General features: G+C 46.6%; 1 protein-coding gene across 1 annotated transcript in view; it reads right to left on the reverse strand.

Annotated features, from left to right (window-relative positions):
- LOC117649901 overlaps positions 1-12,218 on the reverse strand; it is a 17,405-nt gene extending 5,187 nt beyond the window's left edge. Inside the window, exons 1-9 of the mRNA XM_034393086.1 lie at positions 12,139-12,218; positions 9,285-9,450; positions 8,403-8,464; positions 5,889-5,981; positions 4,812-4,992; positions 3,919-4,029; positions 2,929-3,039; positions 1,919-2,038; positions 761-1,042 (exon numbers count right to left, since the gene is read on the reverse strand). Of these exons, the coding sequence (XP_034248977.1) occupies positions 761-1,042; positions 1,919-2,038; positions 2,929-3,039; positions 3,919-4,029; positions 4,812-4,992; positions 5,889-5,981; positions 8,403-8,464; positions 9,285-9,428 (1,104 nt within the window). The 5' untranslated portion in view covers positions 9,429-9,450; positions 12,139-12,218. The remainder of the gene's footprint in view (positions 1-760; positions 1,043-1,918; positions 2,039-2,928; positions 3,040-3,918; positions 4,030-4,811; positions 4,993-5,888; positions 5,982-8,402; positions 8,465-9,284; positions 9,451-12,138) is intronic.
- Between the last annotated feature and the right edge of the window lie 504 nt (positions 12,219-12,722).

The following is a 12,722-nucleotide window of genomic DNA, read 5'->3' on the forward strand; positions in this document are numbered from 1 at the left end:
AAGCTTTAATATCTGAGAAGTCACTAAAACTTGTCTATTTTGTACATTGTTGGTCAATTTAAGTGAAATGCTTGCTTCAAAAGCTTGCCAATCATAATGTAATGGACATTTTCAGTTGTGCATGCTAATATCTTTTAAAAATGAATCGAAAAAGTGAAAAATATCCAGGTCAACCTTTAATGACAAAAAAGTATGCGCAAGAAGATTTTTTTGGCTGAAATTGCATCAAAATCTGTCACCAAACTTAAAACGCCCTTTTCTCTGAAGACGTTTTTTTAACATTTGAATGGTCCTGTGCGCATACAGTTTGAAGTGTCGTCAATGATAATTTTTCCACTGACCAAGTAGGTTATAGGGAAGAATCGTGACAGTTTTTGTGCGTTCCACTCAGATGTATCGTTTTGAAACTTGAATTAAACGAAAAAGCCCCAGTAAGTAGCAAAACGTGCTACCCCCAAGGGGTTACCCGCTCAGGTAATCGTGTGTACACTTTGTCCAGTAATCATTGGTAATCACACACCAAAACTGGCCAGTTTCGCCGTTTTTATCGGATTTTGCAGGTTTTTCTTATGAAATTAGGCCAAAGCTCTTAGCTGGCCAAAATTATGGATTTTTTTTTAGTATGTTTGTAGGTAATCACTGGTAATCAGTAATCCTGTGTACACTCCTGAGCTGAGTGGTCAACCCCTTGGCTAACCCCCCCCCCCCCCCCCCTGGATCCGCTACTGCCCCCTAGTTTGCCAATGGCTAACTGGCCTACCTGGCAGGCTCCTTCGGCGAGGGCCCTGAGAGCCTCGACTCCCCGGAGGGGGGGATAGCTCATCTCCAGAGCCAGCTCGGCCAGGGCGGGAGCCACACGCAGGACGGCCGCCGAGTCCTGGTCGGCATGGACAGTGAGGCGGCGTGACCGCCACAGGGACTCGTCCAGCACCAGCGCGCTCCAGCGGCGGCTCAGCAGACGCAGAGACGGAAGCTCCTCCGTGGGCACGTAGTCCAGCACCGCGTGCAGTAGCTCGGCGGGCAGCGACTCCAGCAAACTGCTCTGCAAAAGGTTGATGTCACGTTAGGCCTACGACAACACAGTGTCATTTCCATCACTCCATCAATTATTGGCCATTTCTCTTAAGTTTAAAAAAAAATTACTGGTAAAAACCCCGTTTAATAAGAAATTTGAATCATAAGATCCTGATTCAGGTTTATCCTATGGCAGACTACAATGTGATTCTCAGCCGTCTGGCACTTTTGGTCGACACTTGCAGATGTCGGGCACTGTTTGATCGACACTTCAAAGCGTCGGACACAACTACTGGCCGGCACTTGCAAGCGTAGGACGAAGTGGTCTGCAAGGGTCGACTTGTCCCACAGTTGGATTTGCAGTGCGTTGTGTCAAATTCGTTTCGATGTGAATCAGCCAAAGATAAGGGATGTGCGAATCAAGGATTTTCATTTCGAATCAAACTTGCAATCGAATCTAAAAACAGTTTCGAATCGAACTTTTTTAAGATTCAGAATCAAATCATCGGATTCGAACTGAAACTTTAAAAAATAAGTGCGTTTCAAAACTTATTTCCTGTCATAGAGGAAGGGCAGAGAGCAGGAATACAAAAAGGAGAACAATCAAATATCTGATCTTGCTTTGATATAAAAATATCGCTGAGCGCGCGACTTCCAACCATTCGATTCCCGAGCAACCGATTTGAAGACAAACGACGGTCGATTTGAAATTTCGAATATTCGGGTTTGAAGCAAAGAGATCCGTCCACGAATCGAATCACCCCTGACTCGATTCGATGCCGAACTATTCGCACGATCCGTACCATATATTAGCTTGTTCACATTCAAACGAGTGTGGCACGAGCTCAACACGTTGTCACGCTCCTGGCTCCTAGAATGAGTGTCCAGCCACTACGAGACTAACCTCCGCCTTGAGCGTCGAGTTTTCTGCTGATCTCTGTACCACTGCTTCCTGAACCACTTCGGGAAGGTCGGAGACATCGTTGCCGGAGTGCTGCTCGACAGCGTCCTGAGTATCGCAGGGCTGCAGCAGAGGAAAATATTTTCGTACGAACAGAAACGGACGGTGAACAAGAGCTTCCCACACTGTTTAAGGTTGGAAACAAACGCACTTCGCTCGCAGTGCGAAGTATTCCCCGCCCTGCGAACTCAACACCGCACTCGGTACACTCTCTTCAGCACACACCCACAGACGAGCACTTGGACGGAATTTCTATTGGAACGACGGTGTGAGGGTGAGGCTGATCTGAGCACAGTCTCATTGGAGTGTACTCGTAAGAGCACTTCTCTTGGTGGAGAGTGCTCATCTGAGCACACTTTGAGTACACTCTCGCAGGAGTATGCTCAGCTTACCACACTCTCACTCTGCACTGCAAGAAAATAACTACATCAAAAGTACACATATTGTTGGCAAATTTTTTTATTGGGAATTTATTGTACTTTCAAAGTACAACAATTGTTGTACAAAGCACGATAGAACCGGCGGCATGGCGAGTGCTGGGCAGTCCAGGCCTCGTTGTGATTTGTACAATCCTCGTTGCACTTTCTACAATCCCTGTTGTACTTTCATTGAACAGTTTTTGTTGTTCTTTTGTTGTACCATTCACACTTTTTCTTGAAGTGTCGCAGGAGTATACTTGTGAGTACTCGCCGAATATTTATGTTGTACTGAGCACACTACTGAGTTTGCAGTGCGGCTATGTGTACAAACGTATCCTTGCGAAAGTAGATCCAGCAGAATTGATAATTGGGCAAGGTGTGTAAAATGGCGGAAGTCGGCTTACAGCAATAAGCACATGTTTACCATCTGATAATGAAGGACCGTGGGAAATGAACGAGGAAATTTGTGACCCAAGCTGCGACATATTGATCGCCACAGTATCTGCTTGCCGAAAACCCACAACGAACACTTACCTCTACCTTCACTTCAGGCGAGGAGGGTTGTTCCTGGATTGCTGTCTCCGGGTTCGAGACGTTGTCAGCACCCACTGTTGGCTGCCCCTCCATGCTGAGCGTTTCGGATAGCTAATGAGGAAGAATCAAAATTCATTAGTAAAGCTGCTGGGAAAGACCTAGGATATTTCGAGCAGCAGTTTGCACGACGACCGGACGTTATTCAGTGGCAGACCGCAAATGGACTCAACGATAGGTGTAAGCTGCGAAGACGGTTTGAACCGAAACCAATTAGTTCCGCCGTAATCGGCACGCAAAGTTTCGATTACTTTTTATTATCAAGACATAGTTATGAGAAGGCTAACTATATCCAAATATCTCAATTACTTAGGCGCTCTTAAGATATGCCGAAAAAGCTGAAACAGTTTCTGATAAGGCACACGGTAACAAAGGTACCTGCTTTTCCCAGGAGCCCTATGGCGAAGACATAGGCGATTTCCAGGGGGTTCCTGAGAAAACCAGGAACCGTTCTTACCGTGCACTGACGTTTCGAATGGGCACATGCCAGAAGCTCAAATCATTCTAAAATAAAGTTGAAGTTTGCCTTCCGTACATTCTTTTATAACACCGCATCGTCGATTTAATTTTTTTACTACCTTTTATTTATTTTTTGTAGCTTCTCTTTAGCGTAGAACAAACAACTCATTGTAAGGACATGGGTTGACAAACGTATGCCGAGAGCACTGCGCACATGTCGACAGTAAACCCAACCATTGAAACGGTTCTCTGACCACATATCAACTGCGCTAATTCACTCCGCACAATAGAGAGTTTTGGACCTGAGATGGACAATTTCACAGCTATTTCACGTTTGTAAAGTGGCGTGAGCCACGAACCACGTGCGGGGTTGTGGGTCGCAGAGAACCAGCCTGCGCTTGCGCTGCAAGACAAGCTGAAATCCCTAGGCCGGTCCTGCATCGCATTGCACTGGCACAGCCTGAAGAACCCTACCTTCAAGCCGCCTGCGTCTTGATGCTTTGTCATTTCGTCAACTTCTTCGCACTCCATCTCCAGCTTGAGTTCCGCACCGACACACTGATCAGATGCATGCTGAGGCCTTTCCTGCAGACAGAATCGTAACTTGACTCCAATTTGATATTGTGAAAAGCAACCGCCGGTTTATCTATTCATTCCACACACTTGATTTTCAGAGTTTTTGGTAAATATGTTAATTTGAAACTTTTTATTTGGTCATGAAGCCAGGGAGTTAGCAACACAGCACTTTTGAGCGCTCCGTGCCGTAGCGAGCCCCCCCCCCCACCACCGCCCCAGGCGGTGCCGGCCTGTTGTGAGCTAGCTAACCATTCAGAAAAACTCTGTTCTCGTACATGATTCTGCCACGCCGTGCCACGCCCCTCCGACCTTTGGTGGCAAGTCAGTCTCGTTTGTAGGCAGGCAGTTCCCTTGTTAATTTTGATTTCTGTCGATCAAGCACTCAACATGCTTTCTTTGAGCTAAAATGGCAGACAATTTCTGCTCAAGCGAAACGTCAACGCGGCGCAGCACCGCGGCCAGTTGCAGCGGCTCGCATACACTGCCTGGAGTGGAGTGTACCCGCCAGGAATGCTTCAGAGCACGTTATGTGCACGGTGAGTGCACACACTGTGAAAATTTGTTGTCACTTTATGACAAAAACGTGGATGACATTTTCATCACTTTCCAATGATGACACTCTCATCACAAATTGGTGATATTTTCATCAATGGGCGTGACAAGAATGTCATCAATTGTTTTGATGACATCGTTGTCAGGAAAATTAGCCTTGAAATTGTCATCAAGTGACGACTCAAATTTTCACAGTGCAGTATCCCGAAAGTCGCGAGGAAATTCATGTCGCTGCCTACCTGGTCCGTGCAGGGCCGCTGGCTCGTGGCGTCGCCATGGTCCTGCCCCAAGCATCGACGGGCCTCCTCGTGGACAAGCGCAAGTGCCTCTTGCAGCACGCCCCGCACGCGCTCCGCGCACGCAGCGTGCGCGCAGAGGGCGGCGAGATCCTGGCGCTCGGCGGCGGCGACGGCCCATGATCTGCGGCACGGCACCAAATCAACAACTCGAGGGGTCCTATTCAAAAGATCTTATCTGGACGTTCCCCCCAAGACAATCTTATCTTAAACGCAGGTGAATTTCGCATAGTTTGATCATTTGGTACAGCTACATTTCAATATAATTTGTGAGTTTGTTCAATTAAATCTAAGATCAAAGAAACCAAAAGTGCATGTAGAAATGTTTCGCTTACCGCCGTATTTATTCTCATTGATCAAAATGAGTGAAATTTGGCGGCGTTTAAGATAAGATTGTCTTGGGGGGAACGCCCAGATAAGATCTTTTGAATAGGACCCCTCGAACTGCAACATGACTGACTCGGACACAATTTTCTGGAGCAGCTCGTAAAGTGCGCTAGGAAGCGTTTTCGCTAAGAACACCCTTTATGGCAGTCATGAAAAATTTACGGCAAGTTGCATTAGAGCTCCCATTCAGTACCGCTTAAGTTACTTCAACATCGAAAATAAATCGTCACTGTAGGAGAAGAAGGGACAGGCTTGAAAAAGCTTCCCAATAAAAAAGAAGAAAAATTCAAATTTTTAAAATTTTGCAATTGGAACTTTAACACCACACGGGACCGCAGCGCAGGTCATAGTGTAAGTTTCTCATGTGCTGCCGACCCCGGTATAGCTTTACGGTTTTGCATAGGGTACAAACTTCAGTCGAAACTGTATTATAATTGTACTTGGATAGATAACTGTAGTAAGCCTTTATATACGTTTTCTGCCCACACTTAAAAATCAGTGTCCGACAATTGTGTTTTTCCCTGACAACCACCCATTTTCCCTGACAGACTCTTATTTCCCCGAGTTCCCTAACACGTGGCCACCCTGGCTTCAGGTGAGGCCCCCCCCCCCCCCCCCCCATATACTGCCTACCTCAAAGCTGCTAGGCTATTCGACGCGTGCTGCAGCTCCTCTGAGACAGCGTCGTGCGTGGCTGCGACGTCGGCGGCCGCCAAGCGCACAAGCCTGTCGACAGGAAGCACAAGGCGTTATGAGGATATGGTACACCTCCCCAGAAGCGGCATTTCCAGGGACGCGCAGGGACCTCTTTCTAACGCCGTCCTGGCCACACCGTTCGAGGTATCGATATGGAACTTGGCACACGGGCTCAGAAGGGATCAATCTCAATGACGGTGCGTTCAAAAATTTTTTTGAACGCCTAAGTTAGGCCCCCGGGCAGTTCAGTTCTGGTTCAACTTTCGTTCACAACACATCCTGAGAAAATGGGAATATCGAAAAAAGGGCGATGGTACGTTCTAGATTGACATTTACTCTTTCCGGAGATGTTATCCCCTTTCCTGTGCGTTCAAAATTAGAGGTCAAAACCCGGTAGACCGCAGACCTCTGCACGGCGACTTTCGGCGATTCCGGAGCCGGTCAAAGAGAGGAAGTGCAATGTAACTGTCGACGAGCTGTACCGGCCCCAGACTCCGCACATGTTGTCGCCGACTTTGTTTCACTGAATAGGGACTGCCTGGGCACAGCCTGGCCCGCCACCCTCGCCCAAGGATCGGCACCGTGACAGGTCAATTTATGGCCCCGTGCCTAAATAGTTAAATTTTTCAGCGGTTCATTTTGGAGTTGTGAAACTTGCTCAGATGGATTCAACGGGCCATTGCGGTGTCAGGCGACTAAAGATTCAAGTTCTTGCGACTATTTTGACCTAGGCTGTCCCGAACGTAATCAAGTCCGGTGGCGGGGCTAGTACTGGAGAGCTAAGGTCAAAATGGTCGTAGAACTTTATTTTTGAGTTGCCTGAAACCACAATCGTGCGCTACACCCCATTCGCCAAATCCTAAAACTCTAAAACAATCCGTTCAAAAATTTAACTGCCGGGGTCTGGGGCCCATAAATCGGCCTGTCACGCTGCCGACCCTTCGACTCATCGGCTCCGGCGCGTGAATGAGGCGGGGGCGGGGGGCCGGCAGGGGGCCCGGCGCAGAGACAAAGCAGAGGGCTGCATGCAGGCAGCCAGGAGGGGCAGGGGCGGGGGCAGGCGGGGGTCAGCATAGCCCGTCTACGACAGTGCCTGTTCAAAACTCTGCGAGATGACAAAAATCACCGTGCAGAGGTCTGCGGTCTACCGGGTTTTGGCCTCTAATTTTAGTCGCACAGGAACGGGGATATCATCACTGGAAAGAGCAAATGTCAATCTAGAACGTACCATCGCCCTTTTTTCGATATTCCCATTTCCTTAGGATGTGTTGTGAACGAAAGTTGGACCAGAACTGGACTGCCCTGGAGCCTAACTTAGGCGTTCAAAAAATTTTTTGAACGCACCGTCATTGAGATTGATCCCTTCTGAGCCCGTGTGCCAAGTTTCATATCGATACCTCGAACGGTGTGGCCAGGACGGCGTTAGAAAGAGGTCCCTGCGCGTCCCTGGAAATGCCGCTTCTGGGGAGGTGTACCATATCCTCTTATCACGGCATCTCTCCCCCTCCCCCCTACTCCTTTGAGAACCCGGAGTGGGGTAGTAAACACTTACAACACTGTTAAAAATGTTAGAAGTTTTCACCATAAATCTGCATTGTAAATTCATGAACGCCATATAAAATTTCGTAAAACTTAGAAAACGTCATAACACATTGCAGGAAATAACCTTAACAAAAGTACACAAATTTCTGGCAAATTTTTTTACCAGGAATTTAGCACTGAAAAGTCAAAGGACGGAATTCATTCCATCCTAGGGGAAAGAAAAAAAGTCTAGCGTTTGTTTTGCGGTAGTGCCAACCTATACATTTTTTTTCTTTACTTGTAAAATTACTTCTGGAAGGCAGTGCAGGTTGGCACTACCGCAAAACAAACGCTACTGTAGCAGACGACACAACGAGGGCAACAATACACGGCGAGACATTTGTTTCTCGCCAAAAGATGGTGAAACTTAAGTTTCTCGCCAAAAAAATGGTGAGACTTTTGTTTCTCGCCAAAAAATGGCGAGGACTTTTTTGTCTCACCAAATTTTGGCCATCAGTCTCGCCATTCAATTTTCAGTGAGTGTACTTTTCAAACACAACAATTGTTGTACAAAGTACAATGGAACCGGCATGAGGAATGCTGTGCAGTCCAGGGCTCGTTTTGGTATGTACAAATCTCGTTGTATTTCTGCAATCCCTGCTTACTATCCACACTTTTTCTTGCAGTGCAAGTCCTATGAAGAGTCAGAACGTCTCTTAGAAAAATCAAGTCTACAAAGAAATGTCAAAACGTGATAATAAAAGTTCATAATTGTATAGAAAAGAATGGAGTTGTGGTGCCAAGCATGCAGTTCGTTAGTGTGTTCTTGCGAATATGGGTTTGTCGGTGTGTACAATGGTTGTAGCAAATTCATTTTTGGGGCTGGAACAGAAGCTGCTAGGCGCCGAAGGACTTGACGTGAGTACGTACCTTACAGTCGCATGCCCCTGAACAGTAACGACTGCACCTTCGTTCTGGGTCTGGCAGCACTTCTAGAATGGAACACAAACGTAACCGTTTTTACAGTGCAGGCGTCTAGGCTGCAATTAACCAGATATATCAGTCGCAAGCATTGAATGGTCCAGTACACTGTAAAAAATTATGTTGTAATTTAGCAGTAAATGAGTTGCTAATTTTCTTAGCGATCAAAGTTGTTTTCAAATGACTTTCGTTGTTTACTAACGAGTTGCGTCGTTCGTCCACAAGATGTTTGTAAACCGGTAGACAGCCTTATTTGCATCAATTTTTATTGCCGATTAGGTCACAGCCCTAGTAGAGTCCCGGTTACCCCGCAGTAACCACTTCTTAGATTGTCCGGGTTGTTTGTACGCAGCAAAATATTGTTTTGAAACAGCATAAGTCATAAAAATAATTAGCAACGAATTCGTCGTTTTAAAACAAGCAAACTTGTTCACAAACAACAGCGTTGTTGAGGTTGGTAATTGTGTTGTTGTTTTAAAACAACAATTTTTAACAGTGTAACACTCTAGGTTACACAGTTGTGTATCGGTCACAAAGGGCCACACAGAAAATCTTGCTCCCAAAGACGCAACAGGCATGAACCTCCATCGCCTCTTTGGAACACAAGAATTTATGTATGACCATTTGAAACACAACACAATTCTATCGCCAAAACCGGCACACTTCGGATTTGAAGTGCAGGGAAAACTTTGACTTTTTATCTTCGAATTGAGTTGTTGATATTAAGAACTTTGATTTGGCAACACACTGAAAAATGACCGAACATTAACTTGTGCGAATGCTTCCGGTCCAGGGATCCGTAAAAACATTCCAATAACAGTGTGGGCTTGCCTTGGAGCAGGTAGGGCAGCGCTTTTCCGAGCCCCTCGAGTTCGCCTCCAGGCAGGGCCGGCACGGCTGGTGTCCGCAGTTCAGCACCTCGCGTTGTCGGTTGACGCTGAACACCGAGCCGCAGCTGCAGCACTCCGTCGCCATGGCTGCCCACACCGACTCTTATCTAAATGTGAACTACTGTTAGTAACACTTCAGCAGAAACCGTAACGTCTTTGCCGTCTGTCAGGGACTTCACTTGCAAACAACATGCGGCCATGCACGGAAACGTGTTCGAAGTGATTGTTTGTAATACAAGTTAGGTGTACGCCAGACAATAGAGTACTCCAAGGAAGCTCTGGTCCGGAAGAAGAAGAACAAAAACGGAAGTAAAAAATTACAGTTTCTATGAGAAATATACGCTGCGGACCCTCATGCGCAGCGTATATTTCTCATAGAAACTGCAAATTCTTACTTCCGTTTTTGTTCTTCTTCTTCCGGGCCAGAGCTTCCTTGGAGTACTCTATACAGTTTGACGTAACAGGCTTCGCGATGCTGCGCCAGTTACGACAATTCACACTGTGACAAAAAGGTGCGGAAAATTCTGTTAATTTTTTTGCCAGGATTCTCCGTAGCCCCCTCATCAATATTCTCCGTAGGCTCTTACAGTATTCTCCGTAGGGCCGTACAGTCTTCTCCGTAGGACCTGGAAGACTGAATAGTCCTACGGAGACCACTGTAAGGTCCTACGGAGAAGACTGTGCGGTCCCACGGAAAATACTGTAAGAGCCTACAGAGAATATTGACAAGGGGGCTACGGGGAATTACCACAAGCTGTTTACAGAATTTTCCGTAGCTTTTAGCCACAGTGCACGCCTGGCGTTTTCACCTACCTTGGCCTGCGGCGCTGGCCTGCCTTCGGCAGACTCTTTCGCCCCACATCGCCACTCAAAGAGACCTGATCACACGTCTAAGCAGCATTCGGTTCAAGCTTTCATGCTGACCTTCTTTCGAATAGGGTACTTTCGTCGATCCTGAACCGGAAGCTCACAGACGCCATGTCGGCGGAAGTAGATCTCAACTTTCGCATGGGAAAGGGGCGATATCGATATAGTCTAACGTATCGGCCACACTTGAACATGAACAGCCGTTTTATACTTATTTGCGGGGCGTGTGTTTCGCGAGCAATATATGAACAGCTCGGCTCTAGTTGTAGATCGGAAGAGAGGTTAGTTTCCGGTCAACATGGCGTCTGCTTGCTTCCGGTTCAGGATCCACGAAAGTACCCTATACGGGGCGACGAGGTTGTTTCGCTAGTCAAACGGCATGACGATTTTCGTTTGTACCCCTTAAATTCCGGTAGACGTTTGTCCCATTGGGACTTGAACTTTGGTCGGAGGTCGCAATGGATCCTATTTTCCTTCTCAGCACCCTCCAAATCAAATGAAATGATGTAGAACATCACAAAATATGTCAGTGAAAAGTTGATTTTTTAGCCGTTTTATTAAGTTTTATTTGGCTGTAATGATCACATGAATAGGGATGGAAAGCTATTTTGGCGTGTGGCGAGCCAAAGACATACCTAATGACGCTGCAAAATCTCACCTAGATCGGCCGAGCCGTTCAGGGGTAGTAGTGTGCACACACACACACACGAAAAACTTTTCAACCCCATTGGAGTAACAGGCTTCGCTATCGCTCAGCAAATGGTTCTCAGAACGCCATTGGCCGCTATGATACAAAACGGTATTTGCGTGGATCCTGCTCCGGAAGGCAACACACTCTTAAAACCTTACGAAGTATTTTGAGCATACAAATGACAAACTAAAATACTTTGTTATACGAAGAAAAAGTTCGTTAATTACGAAGGATTTTCTTTGTAAGCTTATGTATGTTCAAAATACTGTGTCATACATACTACTTTTCTTTGTAAGGCCCAAAATAGTTCGTAAGGTTTTCTCAGTGCAGTCGTCAAGTTTGCGGATGCAGGCTGCGCCGTGTCGCGGGGTGAAAGGCAATAGTCTGAAAAACGAAACGTGGTGTAGACCACACCACTGGTGTGGTCAGAGTGGTGCCATTAATGACTGCACACTCTCAGCACGTTACTGACTTTTGGCTTATTTTGTCAGTACTTGTGCAAGTAATTTGTGCAACAATAATACGCACCTTTTTCGTTTTCAAAGCACTTTTTAGGAAATATTAAATAATGACCAGTCAATTTGGTTTTGAACATAATTTTAAAAGTGATTTTGTTGCTTTTACGATTACGTAATTAATGAGGGAAGAGGTCAGTAACGTGCTGAGAGTGCATCAGTTGGTGTGGTCTAGACCACGTTTGCTGAGGTCTAGGCAACGTTTGGTGTGGTTAGGTGTGGTTGATATAGTAGTGTGGTCTAGACCACGTCTGGTTTTCCAGGGAGCGCGACGAGTAGGTCGTTAAAAGGGGTATCCGTGGATCGCGGAACGGAAGTAAAAATGCGCCGTGTTGGCCGGAACCTAAAACCTCCCGAACAAAGCGGTACTGAGGTCTTGAGAAGCCAATGCACAGCAAATCGGTTGCAAACGATTATCACGTCCCATTCTGACCGATAAACTCGACTATTAACCACGAGGCGATGCGGCCTGCTTCCACAAACTTGGCGACTGTGGGCTTCCGGTCCAGGATCCACGCAAATATCCTTCGATATCATGGCAGCGAAAGGCGTTCTGAATATCACAATGCAATCACTTGGTTCGTTTCCGTACATGGTCGCATCTTGTTTTGCGAGCGAAGTCTCAGAAAGACGGCAGGACGTTACTGTTTCCTTGAACAGAAGGGAAGGGATCGTCTGCTATTGTGTTTATGTGGATGTCTTCATGAAAAAACGGGTTTCACATTTGGCTTCAATGACTTTCCACGCAAGCGACACGACAATAACAATGACGCGAGCCAGCGCTAAAGGTCAACGCTTCATGCAGTCGTCAATGTGATACTTTTCCGGGCCCCGGGTGTGGACACAGGTGTGAACGAAGTTAGCCAAATCTTGGCAACACTCCAACGTATGCACTGAAATCGAAAGTGTGGTGGAGTGAGAAAAAAAGTGTGGTTACCGCATTCTACCACAGGTACAAATGTGGTAAGAATTACACCCCTTCAAAGAAGTGGAGTACAAGCCTACAAGGTAGGTGTACGCCAGACGGTGTCTTGTCGTAACAGGCTTCGCGATGCTGCGCCAGTTTCGACAATCCACGCCTGGCGTATACACCTACCTTGGCCTGCGGCGCTAACCTGCCTAAGACTGTAGGAATGGGCGTGATCTCCTCAAAAAGAGCATTTGGTCATCAAAATCTACACTAATGGGGCTAAACTTTCGGTCGGAGGTTTTAATGGGTTCTATTTTCGTCATCAGCAGCCTCCAAAACATTTAAAACGACATTGAACTTGACAAAAACTTGAAAGTTCCAAAAAAGTTGTCTTTT

Source organism: Thrips palmi, unplaced genomic scaffold (genome assembly GCF_012932325.1).
Source record: "Thrips palmi isolate BJ-2018 unplaced genomic scaffold, TpBJ-2018v1 HiC_scaffold_4, whole genome shotgun sequence".
Taxonomy (NCBI): domain Eukaryota; kingdom Metazoa; phylum Arthropoda; class Insecta; order Thysanoptera; family Thripidae; genus Thrips; species Thrips palmi.